The sequence below is a fragment of the Cheilinus undulatus genome, linkage group 2 (assembly GCF_018320785.1).
Source record: "Cheilinus undulatus linkage group 2, ASM1832078v1, whole genome shotgun sequence".
In the NCBI taxonomy this organism is placed as follows: domain Eukaryota; kingdom Metazoa; phylum Chordata; class Actinopteri; order Labriformes; family Labridae; genus Cheilinus; species Cheilinus undulatus.
In genome coordinates, this window is record NC_054866.1 from 19,244,439 (window position 1) to 19,258,445 (window position 14,007).

General features: G+C 39.6%; 1 protein-coding gene across 4 annotated transcripts in view; it reads right to left on the bottom strand.

The window, feature by feature from the left end:
- Window positions 1–14,007, bottom strand: part of LOC121524699 (alpha-2-macroglobulin-like) — a 65,236-nt gene that overhangs the window by 32,549 nt on the left and 18,680 nt on the right. For all 4 annotated transcript variants that reach the window (XR_005993165.1, XM_041810175.1, XM_041810195.1 and 1 more), the window contains 5 exons: window positions 12,537–12,755; window positions 7,397–7,460; window positions 6,937–7,082; window positions 1,760–1,909; window positions 1,415–1,549 (listed from right to left, as the gene is read on the bottom strand). Coding sequence is in view for 3 of the 4 variants with exons in the window: in XM_041810175.1 (XP_041666109.1) it covers window positions 1,415–1,549; window positions 1,760–1,909; window positions 6,937–7,082; window positions 7,397–7,460; window positions 12,537–12,755 (714 nt within the window). In the remaining variant the exon portion in view is untranslated. The remainder of the gene's footprint in view (window positions 1–1,414; window positions 1,550–1,759; window positions 1,910–6,936; window positions 7,083–7,396; window positions 7,461–12,536; window positions 12,756–14,007) is intronic.

Sequence of the window (14,007 nt, forward strand, 5' to 3'; positions counted from 1 at the left end):
ACTTCAGTATCCATCTACAATATTCACATGTTGGCCATTTTAGCCTGATACCAGGTTTAATACTGAACTGTTGTTTTCCACATCTGCATGCTCTAAATAAATGCTAGAAATCTAAAAAAAAACTTCTCATTCAGTATAATTTTTGTGCACATTAGTTGAGCGATGGTTAAAGCTCAATTAAGCCTTTAATTGGGCTACTGTACTTGTCCCAGTAAAAAAGGCAATGGAGGATTAATTTAGTGACACAGGTATAGCTGACTCAACTATAGTACGTGGCAATACTCAGCTAGTCACTATTGGACCTTCCTTTCATTCACCTAAAAATATCAAAAGCAAATATCAAAAGCGCCGATTATACACCAGATTTTACAGTACAGGAGTTACGGGAGTTGGCAAACTAAGGTGATCCATCCGTGAGATATTGTGATCTCCCTAGAAAATCATGCCCTCCCCAGCAGTGGTTATGAGCAACTTCTTGACGTTGGATTGTTATTAGACAACAAAATTTGTGTCTTAACACACTAGATATGTTGGAATAAGGTGCTGTTAACATGTGAAAACACCAGTGTTAATTTCGTCGACTAAAACTATGTCTATAAATGTTCGTCAACTAGACAAAGACTAACAAATATAGATCTGTGATGACTAAAAATGGACTAAAAGTAAGTTTAGTTTTCATCAAGATGAATAAAACTGGACTAAAATGTAATGTAGTTTTTGTTGGACATTCAAAATCCATGACATTTCTCCACTGTGGGAAAATCTGTCAAAAAACAATGCAACTGTAGCTTTCTGCTCTCAGCTGTAGAAAGCAGGGATCCCAGACTAAGCAGAGTGCATAAAACACACTACCATGATTTGGTACCAGATTTAGGCAAGAGAATAAATGCTTGGACTAAAAATAAAGACTAAAATGTGAGGACTTTTTATGGACTAAAACTAGACTAAAACTAAAAAGGGTAGAGATGACTAAAATGGGGCTAAAACTAAAAGACATTTCATCTTAGGACTAAAACTAAGACTTAAATTAAAAAAAGCTGCCAAAATTAACATGGGAAAACACTGAGATCTATGTTTGACTAAATTTCTGAGTTAGAACAGCGCCACAATGCCAGTGACTAGATAACAATTTAAACTGATGGGGGACAGTCACCTGTGGCCCCACAATTCTGCACTAGAGTTCAGACCCTGATGTTCAGACTACCATTAGAATATGGCTAAATTGTTAGCTTAGGAGAAGTTGCTTCCTTCTTAGCGTGAGATAGAACTACACAATCAGAGAGGTATGAATGTCTTCATCTGATGTTAGCTAGGACTTCATGCATGCTTATGTTATGAACAATGTGTTCTTATGTGTTGTAAAGTCATGTCATTAATAACCCTGGAAAGTCTCGAGAAAAAAAAAGGTAATTACATTGAAAACTTCATCACCACCGTCTTCACTGCTCCCTCCACGGCGTCTGTATGCAGATCGTCTATGTCTCACTTTTAAACATCGTTGAGGTTCATCAAGAAAGTAACCTTTTTTGTAAGGCAAATATCCAAACATCTGAAAAGAAAGATGAGAACAAAAACACACACTTTATGTTCCTCTACATGTATGACAAGAATTCAATTTTAAAATTAGCAGTTTAAAATTTGCAATAAGAGATTTACAAACATGCATTTTTTTTGTTGTGAGCTTATGTAGTGATAAACCTCTGAGAGTTCAGTTGTACAGACTTAATGGATAACTCCAGTATTGTTTAATAACAGTAACCTTTTCTGTATCCAGAGTTTTGCCTGGCTCCTCAATGAGGACACTCTGATCAACTGCACTCACACCACACAGAGAGCCTGGATTGGCTGACAACTGCAGTTTGGTTGCTTCTCCTGGAATTGATGAGAGTGGAGAAAACGCCAGTGATACCTGACCAACACACACACAAAGAAAAATGCACTCATAAAGGTAGAACTTTTGTTATCATTTCTCAAAATGTCATTGTTACCTCCCCAAGGAGGTTATGTGATCGGCAGGGTTAATTAGTTAGTTTATTTGTTAGCAACATAACTCAAAAAGTTATGGATGGATTTTGATGAAATTTTCAGAAAATTTCAGAAATGGCATAAGGAAGAACTGATGTTGGGACTGATCTGGATCACCGTCTGGATCAAGGAATTTTTTAAAGGATTCTTTACTGTTGGGAAATAGGGCTAAGGGCGGAGGTCTGTGCTCTCAGAGTGCTTTTCTAGTTCACTTTAGCTTTTCAATTTTTGTTCCCAGCTAATTAGATTTCATTTTGCTGTCATGTTCTCTTTAATCTGGAGTTGTTATCCAGTATTTAATGCATCCATCCAATAATCCGACATCTTTTATGGTAAACAATGAGCATCTCTACCCAAAGCTCTGTGAGACTGCAGATAGATGCTATGAGAATGAGAGGGAGCTAAAAACATGGTCCAGTTTTAGTAAAACGGACACAATGCTAAAGCTATAGCTGAGGTATTTACAGCAGTGGGGGCAGCCATTACTGATGGCTTTCAGTATAACTGAAGCCAACTCTGTATGGTAGGACTTTAAAATATCATTACTCACCCAGTCAGTCAGTCAGACAAATGCAGACCCATCTGTATGGTCAGCCAAAAAAAAAAAAAATCTAAGAGCCATTGACCCTTAGATGACTGTCAAAAACAGTGAAGTATAACATATCTCTAGAGTGTGCTGTTTAATATGTACAAGGGATGTACGGGGGGGGGGGGATACAAACCTATCTGGCCCTGTGTGAAAAAGTAATTGCCCCCTGAACCCAATAACTCATTGTGCCACCCTTGGCAGCAATAACTGAAATCAAGCATTTGTGATAACTGGTGATGAGTGTTTCTTATCCCTGTGGAGGAATTCTGACCCACTCTTCTTCACAGAATTGCTTTAACTCAGCCATATTGGAGTGTTTTCTAGCATGAACAGCCGTTTAAGGTCATACCACAGCATCTCAGTTGGATTTAAGTCTGGACCCTGACTAGGCCACTCCAAAACTTTAATTTAGTTTTTCTTGAGCCATTGAGAGGTGGACTTGCAGGTGTATTTCGGGTTGTTGTCCTGCTGCATAACCCAAGAGCGCTTGAATTGAGGGCACATACTGATGGCCAGACGTTCGCCTTCAGGATTTTCTGGTAGACAGCAGAATTCATTGTTCCATCAATCACAGCAAGTGGTCCAGGTCCTGAAGCAGCAAAGCAGCCCCTGACCATCACACTGCCACCACCATGTCTGACTGTTGGCATGATGTTCTTTTTATCAAATGCTGTGTTATTTTTACGCCCAGTGTAACAGGACACAAACATTCCAAAAAGTTCAACTTTTGTCTCGTCAGTCCACAGAATATTTCTCCAAAAGTCTTGGGGATCATCAAGATGTTTCTTGGAAAATGTGAGACAAGCCTTTGTGCTCTTTTTGGTCAGCAGTGGTTTTGGCTTTGGAACTCTCCCATGGATGCCATTTTTGCCCCGTGTCTTTCTTATGGTTGAGTCATGAACACTGACCTTAACTGAGGCAAGTGAGGCCTGCAGGTCTTAGGATGTCGTTCTAGGTTCTTTTGTGACCTCCTGGATGAGTCGTGGTTTGCACTCTCAGAGTGATTTTGGTTGGCCGACCACTCCTGGGAAGGTTCACCACTGTTCCTTGTTTTCTCCATTTGTGGATAATGGCTCTGACTGTGGTTTGCTGGTGTCCCAAAGCCTTGGAAATGGCTTTGTAACATTTTCCAGACTGATAGATTCCAATCACTGACTCCAATTTACTACTCTGAGCTTCACATACAGTAGATGTGTAGATACAAAGATTGACGTTGCTTGTATGTTAAAAAAGGATTTTAAAATATAGGTGGTGGCAGGATGGACTTTATAGCCACGTTACAACACAAACAATCTTCGCTCAGGTCATGACCCGATAGGTTGCCATGGTAGCTAATTCTTCTTTCTCTTCTTCGACATGTTTGTAACAGTGTTCCCAACTTAGTGACTTTGTCAGGGACGTAATTTGGGGGGGGGGGGGGCAGGGGGGACATGTCCCCTGCACTTTTTAAAAAGGCAGTTTTGGTCCCCTGCAGTTTTTACCATCCAAAAACAATATTATGCTATATTAAATGGAGACAGGTTGAGCACTAGGACCAAGCGGAAAACGGCTGCTCAAGCTGAAGCATGTTTCTCTTTAGACCGCCCACTGGCCCTCAAGCTCATCGATTGGCTTTGCCGTTTCTTGCTAACGTGTGATTGGCCGTCCCTGCTGTCACTCCATCTGGTTGTAAACAGCGCCTGGACTATAGCACATGAGCGCATCGGTGTTTAGCTAATTGGCAATGAGTCCACGTTCATCTGCCGCTGTAAGTTGTTAACATGTTGGGCATTTGTTCTGCCTGGGTCACGTCAGCTAGACGGATTTTGATATCAGAGGTTTCGTTTACATTAACATTGAATGTGTGTCTGTGTGTGTGAGTGCATGTGAATGTGTGTTTGCTAATTAGGCGCAGCCAGGTGGCAAGATGTCGAAAAAAAGAAAACTGGATATAGGAGGCTTCTTTAGAAGTCAAAGTGTAAGTTACTCAGAGGAACACATCACACCACAAACTCCTTCCCCTCATCCATCAGAAACTCAGACTCTCTCCCCTCCTATTACTATTATTATTATTAGTAGTAGTAGTAGTAGTAGTAGTAATAGTATTACTTGATTTCTTTTTTAATATTCTGTTATTTAACTTTATGATAAACTTATGTATTGCAATTTATATGTTCATATTATGTAATTGTTTTATTCTTGTAAAGTGTCTTTGAGTTTTATTGAAAGAGCTGACAAATAAAATATTATTATTATTATTATTATTATTATTATTATTACTGTAGAGCCTCAACAACACAAAGGTTTTAAAAAAGCGTATATTTAAAGCCAAAGAGATACACTTTTTGATTTTTTTTCATGTATTATTTGTGTTTTGAAAGGCAGCCACTGTTTAAAAACACTAATAATGAAAGTTTGTGGGAAAAACCTTGGATTATAAATGTGATTTTATACATCCATATTGTTTGTGAATAAATTAGACATAATAATTGAGAAACTGAGTTTTTTCTTCAGACTATACCATCAAAATCAATGATTGTTGCATCCCAAATTGTCCCACTGTTCATATGTCATCCATCAAAATTTTTTTGTCAGGTGACAGATAATAGAAATCCAGAAGAAGATACAGGAGGAGGTAGAGCAAGAGAGGCTGGAGGAGATGGAGGAGGTAGAGGAGGAGATACAGGAGGAGGCAGAGGAGGAGAGACTGGAGGAGGTAGAGGAGGAGAGGCTGGAGGCTCACAGGTGAGGTTGAAAGAATAAAGATATGTTAGTCATGAGATTGATCATTGTGACAAATGTTAGAGTGATGATAATCTTATTTTTATATCTTATTATATCTTATTATAGCTTATTATAGCTTATTTTTACTCAAAAATTAGGTATAATTTTATGTAAATGAGGTCTATTGACCATACCCCCCGTACTCAAACCAGTTGTGCCCCCCCCACCTCTGAAATCAAAATTTCGTCCATGGACTTTGTCACTATATTTAGTGAGTTTTCAGACCCCTCTAGCGACTCTTTTCAAAGAAAGCGACTGGCTACAAAATCTAGCACCTTTTCCTGCTGTTAATGGAGACTTTTGGAGACTCTGACATGAAAGCACACATTGTTGTTGCTCCTCTCAGTGAGCAGCGGGTGCAGCCGTGGGCCCCTCCCTATCCCAAAGCACTCACTCAAAAGTCCCTCTCAGCTGCAGTTAGAGCAGATGTTCATCCCTCCACGTCCAGACTGCAGATTAACTGCACTGTGAAGGCTCCTTGACAGTTTTTCTACTGTCTCCTTTTGGTCCATTTAGATTGTTAATGTAGGTTGTACCAAAAAAAAAAAATAAAAAATGAAAAAATACACGTTTTACATGTTATGGCTCAAAATGTTCATGTTTCACTGTGATTTGTTGTAGGCTCTGAAGTGGACCATACAGTTTAAAACTACATCAGTAAATTTAAAAACATAAATATATTAGATTGGAAGTAACTCTGCTAGAGTATCTCTCACTTTTGCAGGTCCTAAGCTCAGAAAAAAAGAGGAGGATTGGAATTGTGACGCTATAAAAACAAGAATCGACAGAAGAAAGTTCATTAGAGTTCTAAACATATTGAGGGTCTTTTTTTTTTACTAACTTTTTGTCTCTCATGACGTTATTCCTCTCTCCTTCAGTGTCCATTATAATTATTTGCATACAGACAATAATGTCATTTAGCAACTTCTGACGACTTAGGACAGCCAATAGCTACGTTCCTCACTGAGGAGTTGGCAACACTGGCTTGAAAACCAGCTAACTGCATACCCCCACCTGTATTAGACTGAATACATACGCAAGTGGGCCTGGGCACGGATACAGTAGATTTTGCTAGCCAGCAGGAGGAAGGGGGAGGGGAAAAGAATCACACCATGGCACAGTTCAAAACTATCTGGCCTAATGTGAAAGCAGCCCTAGTTTGTTCTGCTTTTGGGTCATCCTATTTTTTTTTTGTATTTTTGCCATAAACCTGACAGAGAGAAAATAGAGCACGTATGTCATGTCACACCACAAGTACCATATTTAATAACACATAGTTTCCAAGCAGCAACATTGAGGCTAGAGGAAATACCGACTGGATAGTAAGTTTACAAAAAAGAAAATAAGTCCATACACCAGAAGCTGCTCCGTAGGCTTATTTAACGAAGATTATCACCACTTGACGTTTCAGGCCCTAGCCCTTCATCAGACAGTAAGTTTGCAAAACCACTAGCCACCATGGCTGTTGAGAAAAAAGTTAATGTCAAGCCCTGTTTACATACATATAGCATACATACATACACATATAAAATTCTGTGTAGCTCAAACAATTTCCAAACCTTGTTATTGAAGCATTTGTCAGTGGCAAACTTTGCACTGTGGGCAATCACAATCTCATTTGGAAGAATGGCGTACGCCACAACCTGGAACTGTGGCGTTAAATCTGGTGTAACCTTCAGTGTGAAGGAGATTTCACCCTGAATCACTGAAACACAACAAGATGCAACAACCCAAAACTCATGTATTATCTACAAGTTGGATTTGAATTCCAAAACTGAAACATACAGTTTTATTACTAAAGAATTAACACTAATATTTCAAATATGATGAACAAATCTTAGTCTTTCAAAGCTACCTCTGGTTTTACATTTTTTCTGCTGTACTTCAAAGAAGATTTAACTGCAGAATTTTCTTACACAACAAAGACTTTTGTTTTTGAAAAAATACATGTGATTTAAATATCTAACATTCCATGGAAAGAGTTTAAATCCATATTTTATTAAAACCATCATTACCTACCAGACTCATTATGTACCTCCACCTTTTGATGTCCTTGCATGGCAATGTTTCCTCTGGATAAGACCTAGGAGATTTAATGAAAATGATAAATAAATCTTGAACCAAAAGGTTTTTTCTGAATAAAAAAAAACCCATCTCAGATATGCCCCCGTTAAAACCCAAAATGCAGCTTCATGTGTTTCAATTAAAGCAGTGTTTTAAAAATGCTTTCATTGAATTTGCATGAAGATATTATATTAATGATATTCTTCTTATAAATTCTGGCTTAAACTGTATTTAGTTTGGTCTGGACCCCACATGTAAACTTCTTAGATTTCAACTGATGTTGTGTCATTGTTGTGCCGTACGACAGAGAAGTAAGGTAATCTTTAAGGCTTATGCTCTACTTATAAACTGCATACGACTACAGACGGACCTTTTTTCAAAAAAGTAAAAATTTAAAAGAACTTAATCGAGTTATCTGAGGAAAATGTAAACATATGATGATTGAGTGATTAGAAAATACAAACATATCAATGATGTTAGCTCACCTGGGCACAAAGACAGATAGTTACATGTAGTTACATGTACATGACAGACCGATCTTTCTCCACTTAATGGGACGGATGGAGCAGCATCAGAGTAGCTCAGTGAGAGACAATGACCTCTAGTGGATTCGTCTTTCAGTGTTCACTCCAACATAATAGACGCATGAGTATGAGGTTGATAGTTGTAATGAGGTTGAATGTCGTAGATTAAAACGCACTGACCTATTTTCATGCGTGTATAGAACATAACCCTAACCCTAATATGAGAGAAAGATAACCTGAGTGAGTCCAAAATGCAGTTTGTAAAAAATGATTTCATTCATTAAGAGGAAAAAGCCATCCAAACCTACTTGACCCTTTGTGAAAAAAGTAACTGTCCTCCTTAAACCCAATAATTGGTTGTGCTACCCTCAAATTTACTGCAGAGGAAATTTGGTGCACTCTTCTTTGCAGAGTTGTTTTAATTCAGCCAAACTGGAGGGTTTTTCATCAGGAATGGACTGTTTAAGGTCATGCCACAGCATCTCTATCAGATTAAGTTTGGACTTTGACACAACCACTCCAAAACCTTTTTTAAAAGACATTCAGAAGTGGAATTGCTGGTATGTTTTAGATCATGTCCTGCTGCATAACCCAAGTATGCTTGCGCTTGAGTTCAGGAACTGATGGCCAGACATTCTGGTCGCCAGGTAACCAAAGCAGTTGGCAGCAGGAAAGATGCACTCTTGAGTTACATCTTTGAATTGACCTAAGGCTAAGTCCCGCCCTCAAAGGCAATGAGCCAATCTCAGTGCGTATACCACTCCAATACACTCGGACATCGGCTGCCTGGCAGTCCATTGAAATGAATGGGAGAAAGTCCATTGTCGTCCGGTTTTATGAGGTTTTTTTTTTTTGAGATTTTATGTTTAAAATGGTCAAACTGTGTTCATGGGGTATATGTGACTCCAACACAAGGTATCCTGAGAGTCTTGGCAATGGAGTGTATTTTTTGCCCTTTCCTAAGCCACATCTAAACCGAGAAAAGTGTCCTCTTTTGATAAAAGTTTTGCAGTAGACCACAACATCAACCTAACGTGGATAAAATTAACAACATCTGTTCTAAGGTAGGCCAACATTGTATTTGAGACAGCATATTGTCACTTTGCTGGAAAGAAATATAAAGTTATCTTTAACATCTCTAACGTTAGCTAAAGTTAGCCTAACGTTAGCTCCTAGCTGCGTTGTTCTTTGTGTCACGTACGGCTATAGTTAAACTAACGTTAACCTCTGGAGCTTAGCTTCGTTAACTTAATAACAAAGTTTAGATAAAGTTTGGCAAACGTTATGCTGAATGAGTCAATGTAAATATACTATAGCACCAAACTAACAGAGAGACACTCTTTGTAAAGACGGTAAAAAGGCCATTATATTTTCTCATATTCTGAGCCAAAAACCTTAACTTCAGTGGCACTTTGATGCTGATCCTCTGTCTTGTGGTCTGAGATTGTGATGGCAACGAGATGCAGTTTATCACGTTTGCACTGGGACCTGTAAGTTTGAGCTTGTAATTGAAGCTTTTTATCAACCTCCTCAACAATAAAATTATTAATATATCCTTCCAGTGCGTAGTTTAGACCCTTTTGGTGACTTCTAGATTATATGTGATCTTTCTGTCTCCAAAAATCATCAATGGCCTCCAGTGAAATGTCTCCGACTGTGACAACTGCAATAGCGTCTGTCAGTGAATGTTCATTGTTTGTCTGAGTGAGTGGAGGGGGCGTGGCTTAGCCATAGGTCAATTGAAGTGTTATTTCATAGTTAAGTTGACAACGTATGTTAAAATCTATGACAAGAAGAGGATGAATGGCCCAGAACACCTCTGAGAGAGAGGAAAATTTCCATCAAGAAAAACACAGAAAGGATGGAAAGGAAGGCTCCAGTCTCAACTACAACTCCTGGCTAGCTAAAAGTTAACAGCAACTGCCAGTAACTACCACGGAACACTGCCTGATCAAAAGTAGACTACTGAATGCTACCTATTGAGGTAGCATGGGGCGGTGCGTATGAAAGCAGCGGCCCAGCACTCCACTAGCAAAACAAAGCCCTACACTTACACCAGAACTGGTGTTCTGTGTCTGAGAGACTGCTTCTTCGACTACTGCAAAGGAAGTGTGCCCACAGAGTTTACACCTTTCCCAACAGAGATTATCTGGCAAACAAGGCACTTGGAGACTGAGAGAAGGAGGATGCAGAGCAGCACGACACCTACAGCCGGGTGGGGAAGAGGCAGAGACGATAAGGCAGAAGCAGGGCAAACAAGCTGGGCTGCAGGCTAGGCTACAAGAGGCCCCACACAAACCTGACGTACCGAGTATCTTTCTTGCAGGTACCCGCTCCCTTGTAAACAGGATGGATGACATAAGAATGCAGATTTCTAACCACTGCTTGGATGACTGTGTTTGCTGCTACAGAGGAGACTGCCAAATGTAATTTCATTGTGTTTTTACAATGCAATGACAATAAACAACTATCTAACTATCTATTCTCCTTCAGGATTTTCTGGTTGAGAGCCGAATTCCCATTTCAGGTCCAGGTCCTGGTACCACACCACCACCATGTTTGACTGGTGGTGAGATGTTCTTTTTATGAAATGCTGTTTTAGTTTTACTCCAGGTGTAACAGCATGCACACCTTCCAAAAAGCTAAACTTTTCTCAAAAGTCTTTGGGAACATCAAGATGTCTTTTGGCATATTTGAGATGAGCATTTGTGTCCATTTCGGTCAGCAGTGTTTAAGGCCTTGACACTCTCCTGTGGGTGCCATTTTTGCCCAGTCTTTTTCTTACTATTAACTCATGAACACTGACCTTAATTGAGTCAAGTGAGGCCTACAGGTCTGAAGCTTAGCATTAGTTCATGCAGCTTACAGTAGTCATATGCCCAGCTGACAGCCAGTCTAATGATCACCTCCCAGCTCCCACAGCCAACCACAGCTCTGTCTCTCAACACAGCAGTGTGTTTGAATATGACGTACTTCTTATTAATTCCTGCTTGTATTAATGCTGATGCAACATGCTGCTGCTGTTTCTGGTAAAGCTTAACCTCCTCCACCCCAGCCTCCTCCTTTATAGCATAGAGCTTGTTGCAACCTTATATTAAGATTCATGCTACTATGGATTAATTTCTTCAAACTAATTTTATTGTATTCAGTATGCATTGTAATAGAATAAGCACAGAATAATATTCTCTGCATCAACAGCATAAAAACTGTCAAAGGAACAGGACAGGGTCATATTTAACATGAGGTTAACAGTATGTTTAGGACACATGAAGAACACATCACCTGCAGAAAGTGATGTACATGACATTTTTTATGAATTTTAGAAAAAAAAAATGTGCATTTTCATTGCTGCAGCTATTTAGCACCCTTATGTTTTCCTTTTGAAATGGTGGTAAATTTGAGTACATTACAGACTTGCTTAACCCTACACCAAACACTGACGTCAGGGGGTAATTCACAAATTACCAGAGGCCCCTGTAATACTTATCCTGTATGAACAGGACATTAATCTGCCATGAATGTCAAATGACAACATTGGCATGAAATCTTAATGAAAAAAATGAGGCCATTTAACAGCACTATTACAATATCAATGGATATACAGTAGTCGGCATACATTTCTGAGAGATGTTATCTATCACAGAGTGCACATTGCTGACATTGAAGAACTAGTAAAACCTTCCCTTTCATCAAGTGACAAACATATTCAGTGAAGGAGTTTATATCTACTAGGAGTGTAGATTTGACTGGAAAACACTGCCTACATTGGAACTATCTCATCTGGGGCAACTACTTAGCCGCAGTTTCCACATCAGATGACTGTGGCGCACACCAAAGCGCTATGGGTTTGGTCCAACCGAAGGCAAGCAACCTCGCCCACTGGAAGCAAGTCTAGAGCGCTGCACCGCAGGGCGCAGCCCTGATCAGCAGGCAAAGATTACGGGAGAACTGTGAGTTCACGCAGGAAAAGTATGTCAACAGTGGATGATTTTACCTTTAAGGCTTAATTTATCATCCTTTCAGTATAAGTCCATGATATTATTGCTTCAGCCATTGGGTGAGTACATTAGGAAGTTAAAAGGTTAATGTTTGCTTAACAGATCTGTGGTTTTATGCAAAATTCTTTGGCTAAATGTCCTCAAAACTTTTCCTTGTTAATGGCGCCGTTGTAGCTCTGTGACCCACTCACCTCTCAGTGACTTGCTCTTGCTGCAAGACAAGATGTAATGTTGATATAGCGATGATTTATGATCAAGAGTCTGTGCATTGCGTTGTATTTTGAAAGAACTGGATATTCTACGCCTGGATTTCCTGTCTGGAGCTTTCTGACAATAATTTACAACGTTTAGCAGCGGCCGGCGCTGAAAATAGGCCTGCAGTGTATCTCAGAGGAAGCAGAGGGGAGGTGCGCTCCAGGCACCGCTGCTGGACTGGAGCACTGGCTGAGGGAGCAATGTGCTCCACAGTACGATTCGCCGGTGGTTTGCGGTGCATTTGCTGTACGTGCAAATTGGAGGTTAAATTTTAGCCTGCCCAGCTAGCACAACTTCACACTGGTTTTCACAACTCACCAGATACATCACATCCACTGCACCTCGGGTATCTCTCACAAAAGAGTAGAGGATGAAAATGTTGTCCTCTATGTCACAGGAAAGTTGCTCCTCCTTAATCATCACCTCCAACGAGCTGGGTGATTTAATATCAGTTGGCAAGACCAACTGAAGCATGTGACTTGCACCTTTATAATGTGGACCTCCTTGGTAACGGTGTGACTCTGGGTCAGGACTAGCCTGGGTTGTAGAGAAGAAGATATTAGTGACTGACAATGGTTGACGTTACAGTGATCATGACATAGGTAATTTGTTAACTGGGAAATGTTTAAACATTTCACCACATTCACATGGCAGCCATTCTTCTGTATTATCCACTTCCCTATATAATGTGTCAAAGAGTGCAAGATAGACCCCTTTTTTAACTAACCTCAAAATTTTACATACTCTTCCTCAAGATCACAGGAAAACTACAAATTCATGCAGGAAGAGCATGTTGCTTGTGCCTTGGGATGGGATGTTAATGATGATTTGAGTGATTTACTTTCAGTTGTCTGTGCATTATGTTGTATTTTGAGGTTGACTGGATGCTTTGCACATTTTTATGGCTGTTTTGATCAAATTGGGTTACATGGGCTGACATATACCTCATGCAGAGTGACATTTCTGGGACGTTCCTAAGGCGGACCAGACAGGGAGTGGTTTACTCCACAGTGTGCATCATGAGCTGATTGCTGCACAGACGGGGTCTGTGGAATTTGGGTGTAGAATCTGAGCCAAATTCATTCAGCCTCCAAGTCAAAAACTTTTGACCATCAACTTGACATTGTAAAGTAAATAGATTGTTTCTTAAATTAAAATAACTGAATACAATGCTAATTTTGTTGCTTGTTATTGGCAATTTCCATTATGTCTTAGCAACACACTAAAAAAAGATTTTTTTTCTTTTTTTCCTGACGAACCAAGATGCAGATTCCTCTGTAGTTATGGAAACTAAGGGTTAGCACTGATCTATGAAAGGCTTTTCATTGTTTCTTATCAATGCCTCTGGGGGCACTGTAGGCTAGCATAATGTTGACTGTTTAATTCTCACATTTGGGATGAGGGCAGAACAATTAACTACATTCATCATCATAATAATAACATGTAACGTAGTCAAGACAAAAGAGGCCTAAGAGGAGATTAATTAATTAAAAAAACGCACCCACAACACACACTTCACTCAGCAGATATCATTTGACCAATCAGATTATGTTCTGTGAGTTTTCATATCAGTGATTGAATGCTACTGTTAAAACAGCCCTGAGAGGACTTGCACGAGTACATTAGAGTTTGCTCCCTTTTCATTTGATGAGTAGTTTTTAGTTGTTATATTACTCTCACTCACAATGGTACAGCTGCTCTTCCTGTGCTACTTCATCTTCCTTTTCTCAAATGAAGAGGCCTCACTAAGGCTGCCCAAAGAAAAAGCCCTCTCAAACCAAACAACCAA